The 27,042-nt window shown below is 42.4% G+C and overlaps 2 protein-coding genes across 5 annotated transcripts in view; both read right to left on the bottom strand.

Annotated features, from left to right (window-relative positions):
• The window catches only part of arhgap12b (Rho GTPase activating protein 12b), a 59,178-nt gene extending 54,897 nt beyond the window's left edge, over positions 1 to 4,281 (bottom strand). Inside the window, exon 1 of one of the 2 annotated variants that reach the window (XM_008438434.2) lies at positions 4,103 to 4,281. The gene's annotated coding sequence lies outside the window, so the exon portion shown is untranslated. The remainder of the gene's footprint in view (positions 1 to 4,102) is intronic. The other variant, XM_008438433.2, reaches the window with a different exon arrangement.
• Positions 4,282 to 5,980: 1,699 nt separating this feature from the next.
• LOC103482337 (kinesin-1 heavy chain) lies at positions 5,981 to 25,557 on the bottom strand. 3 transcript variants are annotated; one of them, XM_008438436.2, is made up of 26 exons: positions 25,118 to 25,557; positions 23,394 to 23,481; positions 23,240 to 23,313; positions 22,383 to 22,487; positions 22,251 to 22,299; positions 22,099 to 22,154; positions 21,772 to 21,859; positions 20,325 to 20,449; positions 20,102 to 20,206; positions 19,232 to 19,377; positions 18,900 to 19,048; positions 17,134 to 17,336; positions 16,360 to 16,428; positions 16,040 to 16,246; positions 15,809 to 15,952; positions 14,198 to 14,386; positions 13,890 to 14,007; positions 13,021 to 13,076; positions 12,766 to 12,875; positions 12,584 to 12,685; positions 12,436 to 12,496; positions 11,108 to 11,179; positions 9,986 to 10,087; positions 9,631 to 9,844; positions 8,044 to 8,155; positions 5,981 to 7,907 (listed from the first exon to the last, which is right to left on the bottom strand). In XM_008438436.2, the coding sequence occupies exons 1-26, from the start codon at positions 25,241 to 25,243 to the stop codon at positions 7,901 to 7,903; spliced, it is 2,877 nt and encodes a 958-aa protein (XP_008436658.1). In that variant the 5' UTR covers positions 25,244 to 25,557; the 3' UTR covers positions 5,981 to 7,900. The 3 variants fall into 3 exon arrangements, with proteins under 3 accessions (XP_008436658.1, XP_008436661.1, XP_008436660.1); XM_008438439.2 differs by having other exon boundaries at positions 14,198 to 14,380; XM_008438438.2 differs by having other exon boundaries at positions 5,981 to 7,904; positions 25,118 to 25,243.
• Positions 25,558 to 27,042: the final 1,485 nt, after the last annotated feature.

The following is a 27,042-nucleotide window of genomic DNA, read 5'->3' as shown; positions in this document are numbered from 1 at the left end:
TAAATAAATATGCAGGGTGTTGAGCGGTGGATCCCCCCTCTTTACGAATTCCCTCTCATCCTCCCAGAAATAGCAGCCACAGCACTGCTGCTGGAGAGCAGAGCAGGTGCTTTTAGTGAGGCGTGAGAACCTGCTGCTGAATCTATAAGAGGAAGGAGGACGGAGTGACAGACCCACACCCTGAGCAGATTTACAGCTCAGGAGAGATGTCCACACCAAGGGGTAAAGGTCGCTTTGGGTGCTTCCATCAAGCATTTAGGGCCAGTATTATGTTTTCTAGGCAAATGGTGCCATTTTAAGGCACAATAACTATATTAATTTCAGTTGTTATAAAATTGCTGTATGTATCAGATATGACTTAAAAGAAATTTGACTTTGGAATTAAGCGCCTTGAAATTGGATCTTTTTAAGAAGCTCCTGTTCTTTATGAAAATCCGCCTACAGGAAGTCATCACAACATGGCTCCTATATCAACCCTTTGACGATGTTTTTACCACGTTTCACTGAGAAGTAGCTCCTATAATGAGCTCACAGATACACAGTTCCACCAGGCGTTTGCTAAATGCTGCTGGCTAGTCTGAAGGAGCTGAGTTGGAGTTGCGTAAGGTGGAAGCTCTGAAGCTTGGAACCTGCTGCTCAGAGGACGAGCTGCTTCTTGGAGGCGGAGTCAGGTCCACCCAAGTGTTTTGCAAGGCCGAATGGTTGCCACGGTAATTAAAAGATTTCTTAAAAATCTGTGAACACATCAAGGCAACACTCTGAACTTCCTTTAGACCCTTGCTTTCATTTAGCAAGCGCTACTTGCGCTTAAAAGTTCCATCGTTGGCATGCCCATTTAATAAATTTAATAAATAAAGAGTCAGCCATATCCTGTTCTTGTTGCCGAAAATACACAGTCTGCTGTTGTGTTTTGTTTTGTTTGTTTTTTCTAAATCAAAAAATCTGCAAGACCCTTTTTTGTTTAAAATCCACAATGATTTATGGATCCCTGGTCCACAGAAATCTTTGCTTATTGTATGAAAACATACTGTGCTGAGTTTATTGTTTATTTAGCTGGTAAATATGAAAAAAATATGTTGGGTTTTTTTGCATTTTTTTCTTTAAACAATTTTTAAAATTTGTGGCCTCAAAAAGTCTGGACACCACTACCTTTAGATAAACATGTAAACTGAAATATCAGAGGCGTCCAGCTAGCAGCGCCACCATGAATGAACCCGACCCACCGGTGGTGGGTCGGGTTGGATCCTGGAGCTCAGAACCGACGGTGGGAAATGAAACCCAGAGAAAGCTCAGGAACTAAAACTGGCTCAAGTTCAAGCATGACGTTTCCCACCTTGGCAGGGGCCAACAATCCCACTGCAGCGACTCACTACTGTTTTACCACACACACACACACACACACACATACACACTACTGCAAACAAAAACAAAAAAACCCTGACAGCTCAGTTGGTCCTTCCAGCTGCTCTGCGGTCTGAGCGCTCTGCCAGACGTCCCGGGTGAGTAAACTTCCAGCAGAAACAGATTCCCGGCGCTGTGTGGTGTCAACACAGCGGTGAAAGTTGCCCGGCAGCGTGCCAACCGACTTGTTGATCACTGGAGATTTGAAAGCATGTTGTGCAACGGGCGAGTCTGCCTGTTCAGATGTTAACATCCAGGAAACCCGCTGCGGTTCTGAAACCTGCAGACTTCCAGAGCGACATTCTGGAAATCTGATTGAGCAACTGATTAGCTGCTCAATCAGCTGCAGCTAAAACGTGATACACTAGGCCTGTCTCAATCTGTCTCAATGAGCAATAAATCAACAGACCGCATGATAAATTGAAACGAGCTCAGTAAGTTACTGTTTATCTCATTTCTCTCTTTCTACCAAAAACTGGATGACAGAAGTTGTTTTGTTTTGTTGTTTTTTTTTTTATTTTGGATCTTAAAAATGTCTGCCAGCTCCAGTGTTAAATGTCCATTAGAATTTAAAGTTTATTGAGCTCAGTGTAAGGTGTTCTTGCTGTATAACTTGGAAACAGTCTCAAAACAACAATATTATCGTTTATCGTGATACCTTCCTGGACAGTTTGTCATCGCGACAGGTCTGGATACACTGAAAAAAATCTAACCCGATATAGGGGTGGGGGGGTGAAAGCAATAAAGTGAAAAGAAATATTGTTGCCGTAGCGATAACTGTCCTCATCTGCAGACCAGCAGCAGCGATATACCAGCCACATAGCAGTAGTGAAAGGAAGCAGCTGGAAATCTCACTTTTTCCCACATTATTTTTTCATCAACTTTAACCTGTACTACAGTAATGTAGAGGTCAAAATGCCACTGCAAAGACACAATCTCTAACAACAATCAAACCGATACCCAACAGTTTGCCTGGATCGGTATGAGATTCACACAGAACCTGGAGAAAAATTACAACAGTTTCTCTCCACCAGATTAATGCATTACAAACAACCAAAAAAGAGGATCATGAGCTAAACATATGGCTTATTGGAAATCAGTGCCGATTTATTGGCCGGCTGATGTACGGGTGCTGCACCCTTAAGAATTATTTATTATAACTATTTGCTGATATTCTGATTTTTATAAGTGTAGTCTCCTTGCGACCAGCACAAAGCCAGTGTAAGGTAACAGGTGGGGGAGGGGCATACTGGGTAACTATGATTTGAGCTTTTAGAAACTTTCTCTGGTATCTCATTAAATAGACATTAAACTACAGGAACTGGGATGCACCAAAGCGAAAGTTTGGGCTGATATCGACATCTGATATTAATGTCACTGTTATGACCCGCTAACGATATTTATCAATGTTTCACTGCAGTTTCAACATCTTTGGGAAAACAAATCCCCGACCAGAAACAAACGGCAACAAGATGAAAATAATCATCAGTTTTATCAAACCAAAAAAATTACTAAAATCAGCTGATGTCGATGTTAGTGCAGATATATCATGCATCCCCTACAGGAACCATGCGACAGATATTTTCAGCAATTTTTGAAACCAACATTTTAAAGATGTAAGGCAATTACCAAAACATAGTGGCAGTGAATGGAAGCAGCTGAAAGTCTTACTTTTCTATGCCAAGTTAATTTCTGGTTTTCTCATGAAAAGCTTAAAAGCGCAACTAGCAGTGTGAAAACTTTCAACTCCAAGGACAAGGTTGTTCCGCTCTCACCGTGTTCACAGTCAGCGCTTACACAAGAACATCAACGTCTCTCCTCCTCACGGATTTAAAGGTACAGATACAGCAAAAGCACTTAACTAGAAGCCTTATTGGGAAATCCAGAGTGAAAGACATGATAAAAAAAATCTCACATTAGAGAGAACAGGCTTTTTGTCAACACACATCTGCAGGGCGACTAGAGCAGCAAAACACACCGAGACTGACTGCCTTTGTCCCTGCGCTTCATTCAAAACAGATGTGACCCAGCATCCACTCCAACATGCGCTGCAGCCTCTGCGGCTTATTAAAACCACTGCAGAACTGTTAAAGCCTGCAAACATGCACGCTGGGTTGATTTTATTTAGTTAGTTAGTTATTTTGGGGGGGGCGGTGTGTGTTAATGAGGGAGTGGGTGAGTTGCCCAGGGGTTTTTAGATGGGGGGCAGGGTCCATTCTTTCCCTGCCTCAAACAGGCTGCAGAAAGCAAACACAAAGGAGTTTAATCCTTGTGCGTTAACAAAGAATCCCCAGTCACCATCACCACAGCTTCCCAGGAACCGGGACAGAGACCCCCAGACCCCCACTATCCCCACCACCACCTGAACCAGCGGGGGGAAACGAGCCCAACAATTAGGGAGGTGTGTGCCAAAACAGAAGGCTGCAGCCATCACCTGCTATGCTTAATTACACCACCTGGCACAACTTTTACCGTTAGAAAAGTGACGCTAGCCGAACCGCTCCCTCGTCAGAAGGATAATGCCCTGAATATTTCCACAGTGTTGCTCCGCTGCGGACAAAAAGCACTGCAGGTTCACTGGGAGCCCCCAGCTCTGCAACAGCGTGCATAGCAACAAAGTAACTCCGTTAGAAGCCAATAGCCTCTCACCGGGCCAGAACGTCACGTAGAACCAAACCGAACCGAACCGAACCGCACTCACCCCCTCCGGAACGAGCTGCTGTGGTGTCGGCCTTTGTGCTCCGTTAGCCACCGCTGAAGGAGAGCAGGAGAAGTTTTCCGGAGCCCTGTTACCTAGCGTGCGTTACCCCGACAGAGCCCGCAGCAGCAGCCCTCCAGTCAGCCGCTCGGTTCACAATCCCCCGCCTCTCTGCTGGACGTCAAGTTCAGGGAGACAACAGCGGCCACATCCGGTCAGCGCTGTTAGAATAAAAGCTTTATCGATTTCTTTTTTGTTTCTTTTATTTCATTTTTATTCAGTGGGTTAATCTTTATGAACAGTGTTATTGTGTAATCTGAAATCTGTGTCTAATGTTCGGTGGTGGCTTGACCCGGCCAGCAAAAACTTTTGGGGTGGCAAAAATAATAAAATATATATACATATTTTTGGATTTCTTTAAATTTAATCTTTTATATTTATTTATTGTGTTTCATATTTAGGTCTTGATTGAAGAAGATGAACTCATCACGATTGTGTTCGGGGTGGCGGGGGGTGTCACAGGATTTTTTTCAGGGGTGTCTATGCCCCCTCCCATACGCCCCCCAGCTCCACCTTCCTGGGGGGATGTTGACTAGCTAAATATGAAACAAATTATCTATAATCAGTGGGGGAGATATGACTCTCTGCCAAAGGCAGCATGCCCTGGGAAGTATCATGAGCTACAAAATAAATGTTTCATATTTTTCCAATTTGGAATACAGAACTTTTTGCTTCAAACATGTAATTTCACTGCTTTGTAATATTTTTTGAGATACCTACAATTCACATGTTGATAGTATGTGTTTCACATTAGGCATGCAAAGTGATAAATATAAGTCATTCAATATATCCAAAAACATTTTGTGTTGAGATGTGAGTTTGCGATGTTTATTTTTTAGATGTTTATGTATTGGTTATCTACACCCACACACAAAACAGCAATGAAAAATAAAACATTTCACATGTGACATATATTTCTTTGGAAACAATTCATTAAAAATGGCAGCTTTCAGTTGTTCATTACGCTCTAATATTAACAAAAGCAATTCAATATATAAACATAATTAAATGTTATTAGGCCTTTAGCTTCTTAAAGCTTAAATTAACTCCAAATTCATCCAAGTTTCCTGCTTTTATTTTGGAGACCCTGCCGGATATGATTGGAGCTTTGCTCAGCAACTTGATTCAGCTGTGGTCTCCACTCAGCAGACACCGGGCTGTCTCTCACACCCCTCCCGTCTGTCTGTCAGCACTGATGGAGCGCATCCGGAGCCCCGTGGCCGGCGTGCCGCGCGCGCCTCCCGGCTCGACACCTCCAGCACAGCCCGACGGTTTCCAGCTCCGCAGAAACTCCGGGACTTTCTCTGCTCCAGCTGGAGTATTTGACATTTCCTTTCATCCCGTCGCGTCTTCAACGATTGATTACAACACATAAAATCCCGGGTTTAATGTTCACATTCTTCAGGTCTTAAACGTGTAAAGTTTCCTCGCGGCTCCTCCCGTCGGCGCTGACTTCTCTTTGGCAGACACAGCGGGTAGGATCATGAATGATTTAATGGTTGGATGATCCAAGAGCACAGCAGGCCTTCAGTGGAAAACACTCACCCAGACTACAGACAGACTGACATCAGCCTCAGGACAAAGAATAAGTGGACAGGATTTCAGGATAATGTAGGAATGTTTGTTTAAAAAAAGCGCCACACCAGGGAAAAGCACAGCGTGTCGGCGTGAGGAGGAAATGACAGATGGAAGCACAAATGGGAATCCATTAATTCTTACTTTCCAGAATGGAAATATGGATTCCATGGAATGCAATATAATCATTTAACTATGTAATCCCCCCCCCCCCCCCCCCGAAGCAGGAAATAATTCCACAAATAATGAGTTTCTTCAGACTGCAATTTATTATGCTTAGAAAAGAAAAACAAAGTCTGGAGAAATTGATTGTTTTGATCCATTTTGTCATTCAGCTTCTGTTAAGTGAAGACATTTATATAAATATTTTGTCAAATATGGTGACAGACCTACAGCTTCAGTCAGTTTACTTACACATAACTGCAGTGAATATCATATCAATCTCCTGGGTTTTTATGATGTATTTTAACAGATTTTTTTCCCCCTCAAATAGTACTTAAATGTGTTTGCCATCGCTGACTGGTCAGAACACAGAAGTGTGTTGAATTTCACCCAACTGACCAAAACTCATATGAAAAGAAAATTGACATGATGTCCAGGAACGAGCCAAGAGCCAAAAAGTGATCCAAGAGTCCAACATGGAAGGATGGAGAGGAGGCCACTCCGACCAACGAAGGAGCTGCTTCAAAAACCCTCACGTGAAATTTGCAAGCTTAGGCATGGGGGTGGTAGTACCACTGGTACTGGTACATCACACGAAGTGGAAGGACAAAGGAAAAATACGGACTTGATTTGAGGCTTTATCTCAAACCAGAAGTTAGATGAACACGGTTGGTTGTTCTGGCAGCACAGTGATCCCAAACACACAAGAAAACTGGCAGAAATGTATTAAGCTACTGGAGTAGCCCCGATCTCAACTCTTGGCTGAAATGTACGAGTCTGTCCCAAAACCAGTCAGCTTAACTGAGGTCTACCATTTGTCATACACAAATATCAAAAATCAATTTAACCCAGCAGTTAAATTATTCCAGAAGCTTGTTGATGCCACTGAAAAGTGTTTTTGGTCAAGTCAAGTTTATTTGTCTAGAATGTCTAAGCATTTTACACAATACAAACGTGACACAAAAATAAAGAGAAGTAATAAAAAAAAGTGATCCAGACTGGAATGTTCCAGGTATTATTCATCAAAGGGAACTCGAAGCAAATTGGCTTTAGGCCTTGATTTAAGGGAACTCTGTGTTTCAGTAGTTTTGCAGTTTTCTGTGAATTTATTCCAGATTTGTGGTGCATAGAAACTGAATGCTGCTCCTCCATGTTTGGTTCCAGGAATACAGAGGAAAACCAGAAACAGAAGACCTGTTGCTATGACACCAGCAGATCTTTAATGCATTTTGGTGCTAAGCCGTTCAGTGATTTATAAACTAACAAAACGTTAAAACTGGAGCAATGTGGGTGAAACTGTTTGTCTATGGTGTATTTTCCTAGTTTTAGTGAGTAGCAGCGTTTTGAATCAGCTGCAGCTGTTTGACTTTTTAGACAGACCTGTAAAGACGCTGTTGCAAATCAATAAAAGCATGAATGAGTTTCTCTAGATCTTGTTGGGACATTAACCTTCTAATCCTTGAAATGTTCTTCAGGTGATAGAAGGCTGACTTTGTAACTGTCTTTATGGGTCTCTGAAGGTTCAGGTCAGAGTCCATCACCACACCCAGATTTCGGGCCTCATCTCTAGTTTTTAGTTGTAATAACTGAAGCTGCGTGCTTCACTCCTGTTCATGTCAAGAAATAATAACTTCCGTTTTGTTTCTACTCAGCTGAAGAAAATGTGGATTTGTTCTACGCATATACCCAGCGGTTGAATGGGTTCATGTTTACTTGTTGACGCTGTAATGTAGACGGCTATGTTAGAGGTCTTTGGTGCAGCGTAGGCTCGCTTTCTTTTACAAGCTGCTGATTAATGCGCCGGTGAAAAGAACACAAAGTTCTCACAGTAGAAGCAGAATTTTCTGGGCATTGGGAACCATCTTGCTTGCATTAGCAGCTTGTTAGCCTTAAAGAGCAGCAGTGCTTCTCTATACAGTATGTACACATTTTGACACTGGAGGATTTGTGCAGAGTGTCCAGGACTTAGTGCAGTCTGCTGGTTTGAGGTCTGTCTGAAGATCCTTAACTGCTGTGAGGTAGAACAAAAGGAAAGTAAATTATTTCTGCTTACTGAAGTTATTTAGCCTCTTCTATGTTTTTCCCTAGGGAAAGACAGAGTTCATCAACAGAGAAACAGAGTGATGGAGCTTGATATGTTCTGGTACCTGTCATTGTCCTCTCCAATGGTATCTGACTGGCTGTTCTGCAGTAGTAGGGCTCTGTTGATGCCAATCAAGGGAGACGCTCCGGGCAGCTGGCCCGGTCTGATAGGCTTCACTGGGTTTGGCAAAAAGACAGAACGCATCAGTTGTAATGTTTTAATCAAGAGAAGTTTGTTTAAACGCACATTAAGGCACAATTAAACCAGTTATAAACCATTGCTTCTTCCCCGTCGGCCATCTTTGTTTAATCTGAACTCACATTTGGCCTTGAGAGGTTTTGCGAGATTTCCTGTCTGACATCTGAAAGTTGGTGAGTGAAATCAGTTTGTGTGTTAGAGTTTTATCGTCAAGTGTCTCGGGTTTTGAAAGTTGCCTGACAATCTTAAAAATAAGAAGTATTTGAGTATTAAAGACTTTTTAATACTTTTTTTAGGGACTAATTTGAGTTGCTTTTTTGTAGAGAAAGCCAAAGCATGGGTCCAAAGAGAAGCTACATTTCCTGACAAAGTTGCAACATGTGATACTCTTCACTCTGACTTCATAAAAATATACACAGCTTACCCAAACCTGACAGACCTACTACCTTAGTGTGGCAGGAGGAAGGTGGAGGCTGCACCTGCTGGCAGGGTGATTGCAAGTGAGCCAATTGCGCCAGAGGGCACTCAGTATAAAAGCTGAGGTGAGCTGCAGATGGAGACTTGTGGTTTGCTGTTGACACGTCGCGCTTCCATGTTGAGCTGTCTGTATGCCGAGTACAGAAACGTACGAGCGTATTTACCTCCACGTTTGATCGTGAGTGGAGTGGTTCCTGCAACAAGTGCCGACATTTGTGAGCGTTCCCATTTGGGTGGGAGTGAGAAGAGCTTGGCCTGATCGGAATCTCAACTCATCGCCACACATAACGCTGCTGCTTTGTCTGGACTGAGTCACCGCTTACTTAGCGGCCAAGAGAAACCGGCGTGTGGGACACCCCCACCCCCCACAGAAGACCAGCACAAGGAGCGGCTGCGCGCTCCGTTTCGGGCTGGATCGCTTGTTTTGCCGTGCTTGTCAAGCACAAGGACTTTTATTATTTTTATTTACACATATTCTTATATTTCTTTTACTGCCTGTATTTTAACAATTTGTTTTATTTTTATTTTCCTTAGAGGACCGCCGGTGGTGCGCTCGGACCTGGAGGTGGCGTCCCTTTTTGGTGTGATTGTGCAGTGCTTTACACAAATGGGTGGAGGGCATTTCAAAGAGTGAGTGACTTCACAGGTGTTTGTTTTGATTTTCTTTGATTTGGAGCCTACCATCCAGGACCTGGTTGTACCCACCAGTAAGCCTAGTTGGATTTATTTTGTGTATTTTCTTTTTTTATGTACAGGTATTTTTATTCTTTGAGATAATAAATTATTGACTTGAAACCTGTCTCCTGCTGATTGCAAAACCGGACCTGCGTCCTTCTATTAATTCCTGGGTGATAACCCCAGGTGGCGTTGTTGGCAACAAACTAATTATATGGTCAAAACCACTGAATGCCACATTAGGCTGCTACATTACAGCGCCCCTGGCCTCTGATCATCATATTGCTACGTTTTTGCCCACCTATGACCGCAGAGGCTCTCCTGCCCATGTTTTTGGGCTTGACCGTGTCCTTGATGCGCTCCATCTCTTCCTCGTAACGCTTCTTTTCGCGAGCCGCGCTCTCCTTGGCTTCCTTCAAGGCAGCTTCCAGCGCTTGGACCCGCGACGCCGTGGCACGCAGGCGCTTCTCCATTTTGGGGATCTCACAGCGAAGGCTGGCGTTGTCTCTCACCAGCTGCAGAGAGAGAGAGAGACAGAGAGAGAGAGAGAACTGTTAGATAAAATGTTTCTAAAGGTGGAGACTGCTTCTGAGGAGCTCATGTATGTGTGTGTTGTGGGGGGGAGGTGTGTGTGCGGGGTGCTTGTGAGTTTTTACCTGCTTGTGAACTTTGGTGAGCTGCTCAAGGTTGCTCTCCAGGAAGCTGATCTTTTGTTTCTGAGCAGCGCAGGTTTCCAAGTCATCCATATCCTGCCCATTCTGTCCAAACATAGCAAAGAGTTTTAACTTTTATAAAAAAATATGTTTTGGTCATATTTGTTCAAACCCTCACCATGTTGTGACAGTTCAGTATGAGACAGATAATCTGTGAAAAGATGGAGTTTTGTCTGAGGAAATGAACCCCTCCAGATCAAAAACAACCAATCAGAGACAGGAGGCGTGTCTTAGTGCTGTTAATCATACCCATGTACTCGCTGTTAAATGTACTAATGGTGCAGAAACATCTCACCATTACAGGAAAAACTCTTACTGGCTGTTGTTGGTGAGTATGCTAGCTAACTAGCCTTAGCATTCACAACAGACTCTGCTAACTCACCGTAGCAGACAAAAAGGGCCCACCTCCTGACTCTGATTGGCTGTTTCTAGACACCACTGGGAGATAACAAAGGATCTTGATTTTTTTTTCACAGATTATCTGTCCCATATGTGACAGTTTCAACACATATGTAAAGGAAATATGTATTTTCTGCATAAAAGTTTTAAGTTTTAACCTTTAAGTTTGTCACATTTTGACACATTACAATCCCAAACCCCAATCTATTTATTTTACACAACTGCAAACCTATCAGGCTGAGCATTAAAAGCCGACACTAAATCTGAGGCTAAAGGACATGATTAGTAGCAGATTTGCATTTTTTGTGCGAGTGAACGGGAAAAGCCTGGATGTGCCTCTTTTCATCTCGCCGTCATCTGCCCCGGGCTGACGGCTGAAGATGAGCGCCACGCTGAAGCCCCGGGCCCCTGATTTACATCCGCTACCTTTAAAGAATCAGATGGCCTACTTATTGCAGACGCTCTCTGTTGTGTTCCCTGGACTCATTAAAAAACCATCAGGGTGCAAATGAAGCTCAGCACCACAGCAGTGCCAAATCGAAAGACGTTTCGTCTGATCGCTGCTGATGATGGCCGCCACGTGGAAATGGCGTGTTGGTGGCTTTCAAACAGCAGGCAGCACGAGTGTTTTGGTGTAAAGATGAAACAGAACATGACAAGTTCTACCTTTCTTACTCTTCTGGATAAATCCTGTACGAAAAGCCTCCGCAAACTGTGGAGTGTCTGCAGCTCCCGAGCCTGAAAAAAGAAGAAGGTGGCAGAAAAGATTAAGCTGTATGTCTTGTCCATTATTAGACCTCAGTAGACAATCAATCAATTAATCTCTTCCTTCTCTCCTTATCCTCCTTCAGTGTCTATCTGGAGCAGTCGTTGGGAGAGACGCTGGCTACACCCTGGTGACCCCGGATAATTAAATGTTTCAGGGTGAACATAACCATCAAAAGGCCTCAGGTCTCCATCCGTTGTTCCTCACTATCTTTTAATGCACTTCTGAGAACAATGGACGTGAATGAATCTGTTCTCAATAATCACACAGACACACGCACTTATTGGCACCTCTGCTAAAGAAGTGTAGAAACTCCCAACACAGGCTAGCATAATCTCACACTGAAACACTAAACCAATTATTTGTATTAAAAGTATTTGGAGGCAGAGATATCCAAGAAAAATCAGTACAGTTATTGGTGCCTCGAATAAACGCTTCCAATGAATGTAACAAGAAATTATTTTGATGTGGACTTAAATAGTTGTTAGAGCAATTTCTAGGATTATCGCATTAGCTGTCCTGTTGCCATGTTATGTCAAATTTAGGTGACAGGATTTTTTTCTATCCAATTTTCAAACAAATGTTGAGCAAACTTTTAAAATCTCGTAAAATAGAGGAAAAAATGATAAATTAGACATGTTTCCACCAACTGGTTTGAAGCGTATCACTCAGGCTACGTAAAGCATGATTTCGTATGATGTCGATACTAAGCAAGGCTGTAAAGAACTAGCAACATCTACTTCTGCATAAAAGTTACATACTGTACCATTACAGAAAAAACATTTATCCGCCGTCAGCCTGACTGTCTGATTGAAGGCTCAGTCTATTTTTCTTCTAGTTTGGACTCCCCCAGTTGATGCGTCCAAACTAATTTGGCAAATGTGTCTCCATCTCCCCTTTTGCACTTTAACTTTTAGCAACATTTTTGAGAAATTGAGCAAGTTATTTCAAATTTTGCTGTTTCCATCAACCTTTTCTAATGCAATGCTTAAAAATGCGCATTAAAAAAAAACCTTGATGAAAAAACACAGCTAAAGAGTGGCACCTCAGGGTCAGGGGTTATCCACACCTGTAGATGTTTGAGGAGAATCTTAAGAATAAAAGAAGCTAATTTTCTGCTATTTGATTGAACTATTGCTACCTCTGATCCCAACCCAAATCCTCTCCATGTCAGATCAGAAATATGTACTAAGTAAATTTGTCTCCTATAATGGAGGTAATAACTGACCACAGTCTCCTCCAGTCCTTTCAGGTCCTGCCTGGCCTGCTCTCGTCTGTCCTGTAGAATCCTGCAGAGCAACAATCAGGTTATTACCACCTACAGGTTGTCATGCCGACAGCAACAGCTTCCCTTCTGACCAAACGACAACGTTTACGTGAGCTCCTGCAGCTGGCGGCTCTTCTCCTGGTCGGCTGCTTTCAGCTTCTCATGCTCCATTTTCAGCCTCTCCTGCTCCAGCACGATCTCCTGGTTGGAGCTGCAGGGACCGCAGGAACACATTCAGCACAGCTGCATGTTCTCCAACGACAGAGGGAGGTTTTCAGACGTCGCTCTTACTCCTGCAGCTCCATGATCAGCTTTTCTTTGCTGTCCAGCTCGTCTCTCAGGCTGCTGATCTGCTTCTGATGGACCTCTCGGTGAGACTGGATCTGCTTCTCCACAGCCTCCTGGACACACACACACACGCGTGCACGCATACACACACACACAGGTGTGCACGCATACACACACACACACGCACACACACATGGTTACATGTTGTCCCCCTGTCGCAGCAAGGTTGAGAAGCGAAGGCGTAGAGGCGTGGAATACCTTGACTTCATTGGCGGACTGGATCTCATTCTCTTTCTCCATGGCATTTACTTTCTCTGAAAAAATAAATAAATAAAGTAATTTTGCAGAAACTTCACTAAAATTTGGTGAACCTTTTCTGTGTTGATTATAATATTTTGGATCTGTGTTTTGTTGAAAGACTAATTTTAACAGGAACACAAGTTGTAGCAAGAAAATAAAGTTATAATAATACAAGAAGAGTTATAATATTAATATGAGAATAAATATTACCAGAAAATGGTTGCATATTAGGAGAATGGGGAAGTAATTTTATGAGAATAATAACAAAACTACTTGCTTTCCTTTCATTAAAACTACCTTTTTTCTTGTAGTTTTACAGCTTTCTTCTGATAATATTGTGTCTTTATTCTAATACAACAACTTTATGTCACAATATTCTAACTTTATTCTCCTAATTTCAATGAAACCTCTTAGTCTGGCCTTAATACTTGAACAATTTGTTGAATATAGTTTCGTTTTTTCCTTTGTTGAACTAAAGGGCTTGTCTCTTAGTTTGATGGTTTAATATCACTTAATTTAACTTTGTAGAGATCAGGTATTCCACAGGGCTGATTGCTCGGCCCTTTATATAGATGGTTGCCCTTCCCACACGGATGGGCCCATTTGAACCTCAATCTCTTACATCTGACCACCAGAGGAGATTTAACTATTTGGCCTCTATTACAAATTGTTTAATGCATCCAAATTGTAATTGTAACCAAAGGGGTCACATTTTTCTGGTCCCCCGATTTACCTCAGTCAAGTGGCTCTAATCTTGACTTTCCGTCAAATGGCGTCATGTAAACTGTGTCTGAGTTTGAAGCTAACCCAGTTTCGCTGGCACTCACCCTCAGCTCTGATCCTGACGATCTCGTCGTTCAGAAGGTCCACGTTCTCCTCCAGCTGTCTCTTCTTGTGCTCCACATTCTGGAGGCTGTCTGTCAGGGACTTGATCTTAGCCTCGTACTGACCGCCGGCAGGAGAGGAGAGACGACACACACGGTACACACACAAACAGTCTCCATGAACGCTTGTTTTAAAAGCACCCCTAAAATGTTACATCTGCAGACATGTATGGCGTACGACCATAAGATCTGAACGGTGCGTTACTATAGCGACGGTGTGCGTGATCGTGGATGGATGGAGCAGCGGTTACCTGGGAGACGCGGAGCTTGCAGGCGGTCAGGTCGCTCTCCGTCTCCTCCAGCTTCTGGCTGCTCTCGGCCTGGCTGCTCTCCAACTGTTTGCTGCGCTTCACCATGGTCTTCACCTCGGCCTTCATCTTGCTGATGTAGAGCCGGGCCACGGTGAACTCCTCGTCGATGAGCCCGCTGCTCTCCTGTTGCTGAGAGGTTAAGAAATGGCACATTGTGGCTTCGGTGTACAACGGGTACAGTTAACTGGGTTGTGTTCTGATGGCAGCAGCAGCAGAAGAACAGCAGCAGCAGTGCTGTCGGTGCTGATATGAAGGGTTTGTATCTTTATCTCCTCTGCAAATAAAAATTTTTGCATGTTTTTTTTAAAAACAAACAGCAAAATCACAGGAAATTTCACTTGTGCAACTTTCATCTGATATAACCTACAGCTGACTAACAGATAACAGAAGCTATAGTAGCAAACGCACGCAACTCTGGATGTCTAAGTCATGTAAACGCCTCTGCTTCTGTCTGATATCCTGCTAAACTCAGATACATGAAATAGTAGAAAAGTGTCGTATTTAGAACACGTCTGAGCTCCTCTTTCAGCCAGTTGTGAACACGTGAGCCAGATTATCATCATGTTCTTGATTTCTTAACCTGCTGCGTCCAAATAGTCATTTTCAGATGGAGACATGCTACGTTAATTAGCCCTTTTCTTTTTGTCTTCCATGTGAACAGTGTTACATTTGTATTATGTCCTTCATCAGGGATTTTAGTGTGTTGCCTGAGTCCAATTAGGAGACTTTTCCATAACAATCAACTACTAATTGCAGTTCTGGCTCGTTGATTTGACCCAGCTCCCAGTAATGTTTAACTATGAGCTATCAGAAATAGATGAAAAAAATATTGAAGGAGCGCCATCTTATGGCCTAGAAAATACACTGCCTTTCAAAATTATTCACATCTTTAACAGGCAGTATTTTGTGTTTTCCAGGCACATAGTGCTATTTTACAGCACAACCAAGTAACTATGCTAACTTCAGTTGTTATAAGAATGCTGTACATATCGAATATTTCTTACAAGAAATTTGACTTTGTAATTTAACGCCTTGAAATTGGATTTCTGTCTTTTTAAAAACTCCTGCTCTTTCTGAAACGACGCATTAAGGAAGTCATCACAACATGGCTCCTCTATTATCACCTTAACAATGTTTTTACCAACATTGAGAAGCAGCTCCTATAATGAGCTCAGCAGATGAACAGTTCATCCAGGTGCTTGTTAATTCCTGCTGGCTAGTCTGAAGGAGCACAGTGCTCTAAAGGATGGAAGCTGCAGCTCCAAGGAGGAGCTTTGTCCTCAAAGGTAGAGCTACGTCCACCCAGGTGTTTTGCACAGTTGAATGGTTGCCATGGGGATTACAGGATTTCTCAAACAAGCATGAAAGAATCAAAGCAACACTCCAGGTTTGGTTTTGATGAAGGAATAACACTATAACATGATATAAAAAATATCGATTTTCTGTCAAACATAGGGTGAACATTTTCTAGACTTTCTTTGTACATCTCTTCTAATTCAGAAGTTTGAAAAACACAGATTTCTTTGTGTAATGTGAGAACGAAGGACACACCTTCATGTCATTGCTTCCCACTGCGATGCCGATCTCAGCCAGGTCTTTCAGCAAGCACGACATCATCTCAGTGACCCTCTTTTTCTGGTGGTTGGTCATCTCCTTCAACTTCTGCAGCTCCGAGTCAATGGAGGCCAAGGAGCTCTGAGGATGGATGGAGGCGGTAACAGTCAGTGTGAGGAAGAGCGTTCCCAACAGCACTCCTAACATCTGAGGCCGCCACTGCCTTACAGACTTCTGGTTCAGCTCCTCGCTAAGCGCCTCAAACTCCTTGGTTTTGTCCTCAACCTCCTGACTCTTTTGGTCGTAGTTGACGGCCAGCTCCTCCAGCGCCTGCAGCACCTCCTTCACCTCCTCCTTGGAGGCTTCGTTCTCAGCTAAAAGCCGGTTCAGCTCCGTCTGCAGGGTGTCGTGGTCACTGCGGGAGGACTCCAACAGCTGACGGGGTGGAGGGGGAGGAAAAGGATGTTCACTGTGATGTGAATCCCAGGATTCAGACTGGGTCAGGAGAGGCGAGAGAGAGAGAGAGAGAGAGAGAGAGGCAGCATCACCTCTTCCTGGTCCAGCAGCTGCTGCTTCAGCTTCTCCACCTCCTGGGACTGCTGGTTGATCTCATCATCCTGGACAGCAGAAAGATACAAAACAAGTCATCCAATAATCTGGTAGTTGCAGGAGCGGTGTCCTGCAACATTTAGATATTTCTCTGCTTCAGCGCACCTGGTTCCAATATTAGCTCATTAGCAGAGCTCTGTAGAGCTTGACTGCATGGCAATTTCACCATTTTATTCCAGTTTGTAGGACAAGGCACGAAGGGGGTATTGATAAATCGGCCAGCTGATAAATCAGCCCCAATTTTCTTAATTTTGGGTGATCGGCTGTTGCTCACACGTGAAGCCAATTCACCAATCTTATTTACATCAGCAAAGGTCTAAAAAGCCAGGTAAAGTCTGCAAGCTCGCAGTTAACAAAGTTATCCCACTGTTGCCAACTCAGCAATTTTTTTGCTATATTTGTCGGAGAAAAAAATTGGTATCTGACAAAATCGGAAAATCGGGCTTCTTAAAGATCGGCGATCGACCAGAAAACTGAATCGGTGCACCCCTACATCTAAAAGTTTCAGCACTCTGGATCTAGAAGACTCCAATCTGAGATCACTGCTTTACTTATTTTTTGAAGCCAGTTGCGCCATCTGCTGTCAAGAATAAATACTGCACCAGCTACTGACTCCAAACCATGCAGAAATCTCAAATTTGTTTTCCCTAACGTGCCTGGACTGTTTTCTGTGGGTCTTGGGTCGTTGACAGGCAGTGAGCCAGAACAGTTACCTTGTCGTCCAGCTCCTTGTACAGCTTGGCCATTTCTGCCTTGTACTTCTCCTTCTCTGGACCTGTCAGAGCCACTCCAGGCAGGCTGTCCAGGGAAGGCTTGGGCGCAGCCTTATCATTGTTGTTGAGAGCAGCATCCAGCGACACCACCTCAGCTTTAGCCTTTTCTTTGTCAAACTGCTCCTCCACTGGCACGCTCTCTCCTGCAGGGGGCAGCAGAGGCGTCATGTTCTTGTGTTAAGTGAGAATGGGATTGGCCCCGGTCTCGCCTTGGCCGCATTTTAAGGAGAACGGCTGTGATTTTGCTCATGACACTGCTAACGTGGAGACAAAGGATGCTTTGTTTTGGAGCTAAAAATAAACCAGTGTGTGACTCAGATTCAGAGTGAATTGACAGGAATACCCTGTTAGCATGACTGAAGAGCTTCTCCCTCTAAACACTCTAAAATCTTCTGAGTTCATTCTTTAACCCGACAGTTTAGTTCATGCTGGTAGGACAGACATTAGATCAAACATTGTGACTCAGTTTGCTGGGTTTGAGAAGAGACCAGAAGGAGCTTCATCATTCTTTACAGATGAACTTTGTTAAACTTTTGCAACCAATTAAGGAATGTTAGCTGGTAATCTGATGCTGTTTCTTCGATATGAATGTGAGCGGGTCATATTAATCACTTTAGTTTACTTCAGAGAGTTTCTTCATTTAAAACAGTCCTCTATCTGTTTATTGGTTAGCATGAGCTATTGCTAACAGTGTTCAACATTCACACTTTGACCAAAGAATAAAACTTAAAGTCAATATATACAGGCTGTGTTTATGTTTCAGATTAAGTACGAATTCTGACATATCCAGTTTGTCAAATCTTATTTACCCTAATTATTTTTTTTTGGACTATGGGTCGTTCTTTTCAGCCCATCCTTTGATTAGCACAAGTTAATGCTAACTATGTTCAACATTCATATATTGACCAAAGAATTAGCCTTACAGTGTATATAGACAGGCTATATTTTATGTTTTAGATTGTGTGAATTCTACCAAATCATTTGTCCAATCAATTTCTTTCAGATTATAAGTCATTCTTTTCAACCCACTCTTTGCTACGTTAGCCTTAGGGATTAGTTTGGGTTCAAATTCAAACCTAATGTTGGGCGATCAAGTGAAACAAAAACAAAAAATCTCATTATTTTCTTCACATTGTAATTTTAAATGAACAATTCAGATTCTAAGGTAGCAGTTACTAAGAACATTTACCTGCTCACAGATATAAAAAATATTGAAGAAAAAAATTGCAGCTTGGGAAGTTGAAATACTTTGGTGCAATGTTACTTGACACGCTATTGGCTGGCGTTTGCAAAGCAGTCAATCCTTGGTGATAATTGGCCAAATCCTAAAGAGTGGTGATATGGAAGACTGTGGATGTTAGCTTCTGTGGAAATGCTAAAATAGTTTCTGCTGTACGTATTAATGGATGTTAAGGTATATTTGGTGTTTTAACTATCAAAATAAGATAAACTGACATTATAAGTTAATCTCATGCTCTGCTAAAAGCAAATGTCTAAAAATAAAGATGGACTTTGAGCTATTTTGGGTTGGGTATATTGGGTTATTTTTCAGATCAGCTTTTATTAAGAGTCTAATTTCACCAAATCATGGAGATACAGCAATTTTAAATGAATTCTGCCTGTCTTTCATCCACGTGCTTCACACACCAGCAGCAGCATATTCAACACGTCAAAGGTCCGAGTGTTTTGGAGCCGCTGGCCCTCACCTTTCCTCCAGCGATTGAGCTCCGTCTCCAGCCAGGTGACGGTGGTCCTCAGAGTCTTGTTCTTCTCCTTCTCCTTCTCCCACTTCTTCTTCCACTGCTCTGCAGTCAGCTCCACATTCAGACTCACCGTGTTTTTGATCGTCTTTGCCCTGTTGAGGAAAGTCACAGTTTTCATTCATGCCGTGAGTAACTGAGTCCATCCCAAAGTTTGTTTGTTTTTTAGCCATGTCCTTTTCCATAAGCACCTTCTTGACTGTTGAGGGAAAAATTGCAACTCTTCATGAAACCAAACAATACAAGACAAGACAGCCTCTCTGTGTATGCCTCTGTACCTCTGTCCAAACAGCAGAGTGGACCTGGTCTCTGCGTCATTAAAAGCAGAAGGTGAGCAGCAGATGACCATGGTTGTCCGACAGTTTCCTCCCAGGGAGTCCTGCAGGATCCTGGTCATCTTACTGTCTCTGTACGGTACGTAGCTCTGGAACGGAGTGGGAAATATAAAGCAGCTGTAATTGTTGAGCTTTACATAGTGTGGTATGTAGCGGTAATTTATACTACATACTTCTCTGCCATTCCAGTGTCATTCCAATCAGAAAGAAAATGTTAAAAAAAAAATACATGCTTCCATCCTAACACAGTGGAGGGTGTTGTAACTGGAGCTACAATAAGCCCTTTAACAAAGTCAGCTGACCTTTGTTATGATTACAGAAAGTCTGGCCTTTTAAACCAAAACATAAAACAGTTCCTCCAGTTTTTTAAGATTCTGAATGTTCGGAAATTCAGCCAAAATCAACAGAGACTTGCATTTTTTCCATGCTAATGCGTAATAGTGAGTTTACTGCTAATTTTTGATGCAAAATGGTCAAAAACATTGGGTTTGGGGGAGTTCTAACTCACACCTGCAGGTGGCAGTGTTTCTTTCTTTTACAACACTGCTGCCTCAGCATTACCTGATGTAAAGTTATAGTCCGTGATCAATATTGTGACAAGCACAGGCCGTAATACAATCCAGTTTAGCAAACTGAACTAATCTCAGTCCAAACCCAGCTGCTCTGTGAAGGCCTCGGAGGTTAGTTAGACAATATTAGAGAGCAAACAGCATCATGAAGACCGAGGCTGTTTAAAGCAGTGTTAGGTTATGAACCAATATCCCAGACAGTGAACACCTCCATCATCTGGATATCCTGTGTGAGCTGTCTCACCGAGCCCTCCGCCAGGGCAGAGATGACATTACCCAACGACGACAGGGACTTGTTGATCATCTTCGCTTCGTCCAGAACTGTTCCCTCTGCTCCGGTTTTACCCACCTGCCAAGAAAATAAAGCCAAGGAGTCTCATTAATCTCTGTGTCTGTGAAAAAAATGTCTTGCAACAAATCAATTTTATGACAATACTGTAATGCTATAATTGAGGGGGGAATCTCACTTTTTCACTCCCTGCCAGATCGACGAGGTAGAGTTTGCCGGTCAGCTTCTGCTCAGTCTGGGTGTTTTCCTGCTTGATGTTGATGAGGAAGATGCTGTGGCTCCGGGAGCTGTGCTCGTTCATGTCTGAGGTGGACAGAGACAAACTGAGCATTTTCCAGAAAAATGACGAGACACTATTGGGGGAAATATTGAGGTATTCAGATGTTGTTCAAGGAGCTCAAACCTTGAACAACGTGTAATTTAAAGTTGCATCTAAAACTAGCTAACCCTCATTGCAAAGTAAGTTTTCTTTGAGATTTTACATTATCAATGTATAGTGCGTAGTGGTGTACATCTTACAGTTCAGACATGGAGAGAAAATAATGGTTTTCTCTTTCTGCCACCAGGTAGCGATGCCACTTTTTTTTCAACTTTAAGCTTAGACATTAAGCTTCCAACTGGGCCTCGAGCAAAATTCCTGGCCTTTGCTGTATTTTTGTGTCATTTCACACATTTTTAGTGAGACGATGACATTATCTGAGCTTTACATGGTATAAAATGTTGCCATCAACAGCCTAAATATCTGAGCTGATCTATCTCAAGCACACCTGATGTGTTTAATCAGGGGCTTCGTTAGCTGAGTCCACCTGTGATTTCAGATGTTTGAGTATTCTGTTGCAGTAGTCATGGAAATTACGCTTTCCATGACTACTGCATGTGTAGCAGTGTTGATTTTGGATCAAATCCTTGGAATCTTAGATTTGTTTAACTATTCAACCTGTTTTTATGTAATCTGTTCTAAACATCTGAACAGTTGTGTATGTCAGCTATAAATATAATTGGCATTAATAGTGCAACTGCAGTAAGTATGTTGAATAAATTCTGACATTGATGCCAAGCAGTGAAAGCATTTTAGCTTCTTGCTAAAGTATTGCACTCCTTGTCCATATTCTTTTTTCACATTACAAAAACAAATTTCAGTATATTTGGGGACATTTTATTTGACAGACCAATACAAAATAGTACATATTAGTGATGTTTAGAAACAATTCTGAGTTTTATTTGAACTTTTTAGGATAAATATCTGGTCTACAAAACAACAAAAAGTGTTACCAAAAAAATCAGTATCAACTAAATTCTGAATCATCAGGTCAGGCCTTTTAAGGATTGGCGATTGGCCAGAAACGTGCAATCGGTGCACTCCTAGTGAAAAGCTGAAGGGGTGTGGATACTTTTGCAAGGCACTAGTTACATCCCATCCCCCCCCTCCCACACACACACAAAAAGACCAGGCGCTCTCAAATTCACTACTCATTACATGTTAGAAAAAGTAAAGGAGTAAAGATTGCGGGGAGCGTCGAGCAGAGGCCGCTGCTTGGCTTTGAGTGTGGCGGCAGTCAGGAGACCCACTGAGGCTGAACCCATGAGAACCAGCAGCTCTGAAGGCGTTCAGTGTGCAAACTCACTTGTGACAGCCACGTGTCTGTTGTTTTTGCCTTCATCTATGGCATCCATAACTTCCTCAGGGCTGCATACGAAGCGCTCGGTACATCCCTGCGGACACAAAGGCACATCACAAGGAAGCACTGTGTTCAGCCACTGCGCAGCCACACAGAGACCTGGTTATGAAGGGTGAGACCATGACATAGTGCAGGGGGAACCGTGGAGAAAAAGTGACTCCCGTTACTTCATCTTCTCAGTATTTCCAATCTTTCTCATCTGATCACATAAATGCTGAACTATTAATAGCTCAGGGCAACAAAAAACGTCAATGAATCCAGGAGATGTCTCACCTTGACAAAAGGCACCCTGTTCTTGTCTTCATGCACTGAAAGGTTTGTCTTCGTTACTGTAGAGAAAAGTCAAGGTCAACACGGCTACAGTTAGTGTGCTGTCAGAAGGTAAAAGCATATTGAAGCAGGGCACAAGAAACCCAAACGCCTACCGTCCAACAAATCTCGGATTTTGTCCAGATAGATTTCGAAATACGAAACCTGCCAAACAAAAGCTCTATAAGAGAAGCTTCATAAATTGTGAAGATGTGAGCTCCTCATTGTTTGATCGGGCGATTACATACTTTGATGTGGAACTCCGAGTTCTCATCCATGGAGTAAATGTAGTTGAAGATGTCTTGGACAATTCTAGGAATGATTCCCATCATTTCTGGGTCATGAAGTTTCCCCTTCGGAGGAAAATATTGAAAGAAAAAAGTGAGAAATTATGGCAGAATCCACTAAATGTCTGCTAAATTTAGTCTACAGCACTGGAACTGGGTTCCATCTTTTGCTTTTTTGTCCGTCTTAAATGTTTCAGATCTACCAGCTAATTTTAGAGTGTCTTCACACCTCATAGTCCGGTAGACTCGGTTCAACTGAGGACCAAACTTACAACATTTGTTACATTTTCAGCTGGTGAGGTTCGCTTTCACACTGCACTGGGTCAAACGAACCAAACCCTCTGAAAAACCTTTTCACCTCTTCGCCTGTAGTGAGAACCACTGAAGGAAACAACGTAAAAACCTCTGGAGAAGATATGAGCGCAACTTCCTTCTTCACGAAATGCAAACAAAAATGGAGTGGTGTCAGATTTTAGCAGTTGGGGGGTTTCTCTTTTGTCTTTAGCTAAAGACCATGAGACATTTATATAAAAATTAACTTTATTTGACACAGGTTCATCCACTCGAGAAGGTTCCCCACTGTTCCATGTTTTCTTAATAGACATTGACTCTCACTGTCGTTCTCTGGAGTGCTAAAGCCCAAGAAATGGTTTTGTTGCCATTTCCAGACTGATGGATGTCAATAACTTTGTTCCTCATCGGTAGTGCTTTTTTTGTTTGCCATATGTTGGATGATCTCAGACATTTAATTTGAACGAGAAAAGCAAAAACAGAAGAAAAAAGTAACTACTGTTTTACGCAGCAGCCCTTTGCATTACCTCCATTGTGTGTGTTTTTCCAGATGAAGTCTGCCCATAAGCAAATATTGTTCCGTTATATCCTTCCAGAACATCTGCAGGGTTTAGAAAACCCTTTGAGCACCGACTTTGAACTTGCAAGACTTTACTGTGTTGAACTAATGTCAAGGCTTACCTTTGACGATCTTCAGAGCCACAGCGTTGTAGAACTGCACCTGAGTGGTGTTGGACTGGAACACGCGGTCAAAGTGGTACGGCTTTCCCTGGTAGCCACAAAGAGAAGATGAAGTACTTCCACTTTGTAAGACAGAGGGGGCCAGCATGTAAAGTCATTGCATCTTAACCAGTCACATCAGAAAGAGGAACTCTTGTTTCAAACCCTGAACATTCATTCTACAAAGCAACAATGTTAATCACTGTGCAACCTCACAAAATAACACACTTTCACTTTTTTGTAATGTAAGAGGCATTTGGATTTTGAGCCAACCTTTACAACAAGCTTTCAACTTACCTTTACAATTACAATTAACTAGGTGTTTTTGGGTGTGTCTCTTAACAACTTTACAAACATTCATTCTTCTTTGAAAAACAGCTAAAGCTCAGTCAGACTGGATGGAGAGTTTCTGTGAACATCAATTATTTTAGCTTGTTTTGCTCCTCGACTCAAACTAAGATGAAATAATTTTGGTTTTCAAAAGACCAAACTACACGACGCCTGTTGATGTTCACCGTATATAATATAATGACTGTGTGGGTAGAGTTAAAACAATTAGAGGCAATCTCTGCTGTCAGTCAAACTCAGTCCACGAGTTAAAACACAAGCTAACCTGTCCCCGTGGTAGTATTTGAATTTACCATGCCTGTAAAAAGTGTTGACCCCTATGGATGTTTTACTCTTTTTATTGCTTTTACAAATAAACCAAAATTAAACAATATTTTTTTTGACAAATTGTTTTTTGTTTTTTTTTTTACAAAAAACCCCTTTAATATCAAATTGGCCAATTTTCGCTCGTAGTCTCACAATGGGTGGAATGGAGATCACCTGAATGCAGGAAGGTCCATTCACTGGTCCCCTGATATTCCTGGCTGAATACCATGAAAATTGAAGGACATTCCAAGAAAATCAGAGAAAAAGTTTTTCAAAAGTAGAAATTGAGAAGCTGTCCTCTTCACAGACTGGCTGTGAAGAAGGACACTAAAGAGAGAGGACATCAGGTTACCATGACTACACTGAAGGAAACACGAGCTTCTTCAGCTGAGACGGGAGACAACAACTGTTGGTTCTTGACCAGTCAAAGCTGTACGGGAGAGTGGCAATGAGAAAGGAACTGTTGAAGATGTGGGGGTGCAGGGGTTAAGCACAACCCACATATGGAGGCCTCAGTCCTCAACGCAGCCATCGCAGGTTCGGTGGCTGCGACCTTTGCTACATGACTTCCCCCTCTTCCCATTACCCACTTTCCTGTCAATTAGCTATCAATGAAAGGCCACTAGAGCCAATAAAACCTTAAATTAAAAAAAAAAAGTGAACCACTGTAGGAACTGTCAGTATGATTAAGATCCTGTAGTTAACAGGCTGAACTAAAACATTTCTGTAATGAAGAGTGGGTCAAAATACTTCCAAACAATGGAAAACAATACAATGTCTGTTGTTTGAGTCTGATACTTCATCATCCCTTAAAACACTTTTGTCTGAACAACTGGTGATAATTATTTAGAAATAAAATAAATCTCCTAAGAAGGGGTTCATTCAAAGACATGTAAAGTAACTTTTTTAAAAAACAGTCTTTAGAAATTCAGACTAATAATAACCCCAACAGATACCATGTCTAATCCAAAAGTATGCCGGATTTTCGTCATAGAAAGACAACTCCGTTCTTCAGTTCTGCACTCACTCACCGCAATCTGCACGCAGTCGTCTCCAATAAATTTGGGGATGTACTTGTCCCCCCGGGCCACCTCTGCGCTGTTCAGTGGCCTGAAGCGGCAAACCACCTTGATGCTGCACTCCCCGGGGTCCGCCATGTCCGCTGTAGTAGATGGAGCGCCACAGGACCTGAAACGGAGCCACTGCTCAGCCGCTGCTCAGCTGAAGAGACAGGCTGCTGGAGACGTCCTCCCTGATGCTTGCGGCAAGGAAAACACAGAGTTCCAGCTGCTGGTCCTCAACCACTCAGCTGAGGCGAGAAGGAACACATTAGTCCTGAATATTAAGAATAAAATCCCAACCCCAATAGGGATGCGTCAGCAAATAGAGAGTCTTTAAAAAGATTAGATCAGAGCTCTAAAATAAAATGTAAACTGAAAAGAAGTGTCTGGATGTCACTGACTGTTATAAAAGAGTCCAGCTGTTAGAGGGCAGAACCAAAGACAGAGCACATGTCCCTTCTGTGCAAAGAACAATCACATGGCTCTTCAGGCTGTGTGAAGCTAAACTAAAAAGGGTTGATAATAGAAGTTATTTCTGGTCTTTCATCTGTTATATCCCCTTTGGCCTCTTTTTCAGCCTTGCCGTGCTTCTATAAAATAACAAGAGAATCTCAAAGTGCATCAAAAGCATCATAAAAGCAACAAAAAAGAAATTGGCATGAGTTTTTAGAGCACAATTGCTGTTTGGAGGTTGTGGAATAACAGGCGTAACAGCAGAGGTCAGATGCCGGACTCCAACGTCGGCCACACGGAGATTTAAAGAGGAGCAGCAAAAGCAAATGAGGTGGATTAGCATCGCTTGTCAACAACCGATGGTGTCATCCAGGATGTGTTACTGTGGAATATCGTTTCTGCTACCCTGATGTTGAGCTGTTAGCATGTCAGGATCGTCATGAGACCGTCATACACCAACAGTCTTCTGTTAAAGTGTAAAATGACATCAAACATAAATCAGTGCATGATAAAGAGTACAGCAGCGTATATCAATGTACTACTAGCATCAGTAATATATGGAACAAATAACAACAGAAGTCAACAGTCAGGTACGAGACCCACTGTATTCTGTATTCAAAACAGAAACTGCTGTAGGAACAAAGGAGTGTTTGTACCTGTTACTTCCAGATTTATTGCAAGTCTGACTGCTGCTGGAGATCCTTCCTCCCCTCAGCGTCACCATCCATAATGACTTTTTGAAGAACCTTGGATGATATGAATTAGGATAACATTTTAACATCCCTTGGGATAAATAAAGTACTTTTTAATTGAGTTGAAATCCCAGGAGTTCTGCACTTGAGTTCTTGTGACGGAACAAGATCAAAAAGAGCTACTGCCCTGCAACTTTTAGATACACACACCTGTGAGTATCTAAAGGCTAAGGTTTCCCTCTACGCTGTGGATGATTGTTTTCTGAATAAGTTGACCTTTGGTCAAACTGTGTTGACATCTCGGTGCATTTCGAACAATTGGTAGAGACACATTTTTTTATCCATACAGCTGGAGAAAAAGTCATAATATTAACCCAAAGTACAATACTAGTAGTAAAACTGTGGCACAAGTTAGGATTAAAGTTTTTATCACAAGGGATTTTCTTTAGCCAACAAAATGAGAGGTCAAAGCAGAAGGATCTTTGTACTTTGACACCAACTTTAACTTTAATCCATACATCACCTGGAGTTAAAGGATTTAAATGTCCATACAACAACAAGCAAAGAGCTACAATCCCAAAACTGAACACATTCAGCATGGCTACCTGAAGGATCACGCTTTGGAAAACTGAGGTGGTAGATGTGAAACACTGAGGACCTCTAGTGGCTGAACACAGGGACTTTTGCACAACACAAGTAATTTGACAGCAAGAAAAATTCTCCACAAAGTCACAAAAAGTGTAATAAAAG

Source organism: Poecilia reticulata, linkage group LG20, assembly GCF_000633615.1.
Source record: "Poecilia reticulata strain Guanapo linkage group LG20, Guppy_female_1.0+MT, whole genome shotgun sequence".
NCBI classification, from domain to species: Eukaryota; Metazoa; Chordata; class Actinopteri; order Cyprinodontiformes; family Poeciliidae; genus Poecilia; species Poecilia reticulata.
This window is presented reverse-complemented; position numbering and strand designations above follow the sequence as displayed.

What these genes read in the sequence shown, in the direction of transcription:
- LOC103482337 (XM_008438436.2), bottom strand. Translation starts at nt 25,243, where the DNA reads ATGGCGGACCCCGGGGAGTGCAGCATCAAGGTGGTTTGCCGCTTCAGG. An exon ending in ACAGGGTGCCTTTTGTCAAG is followed by an intron (nt 21,860 to 22,098) that starts GTGAGACATCTC and finishes TTGTGTCCGCAG; the next exon opens with GGATGTACCGAGCGCTTCGT. An exon ending in CGTCAGGATCAGAGCTGAGG is followed by an intron (nt 13,077 to 13,889) that starts GTGAGTGCCAGC and finishes TTATTTTTTCAG; the next exon opens with AGAAAGTAAATGCCATGGAG.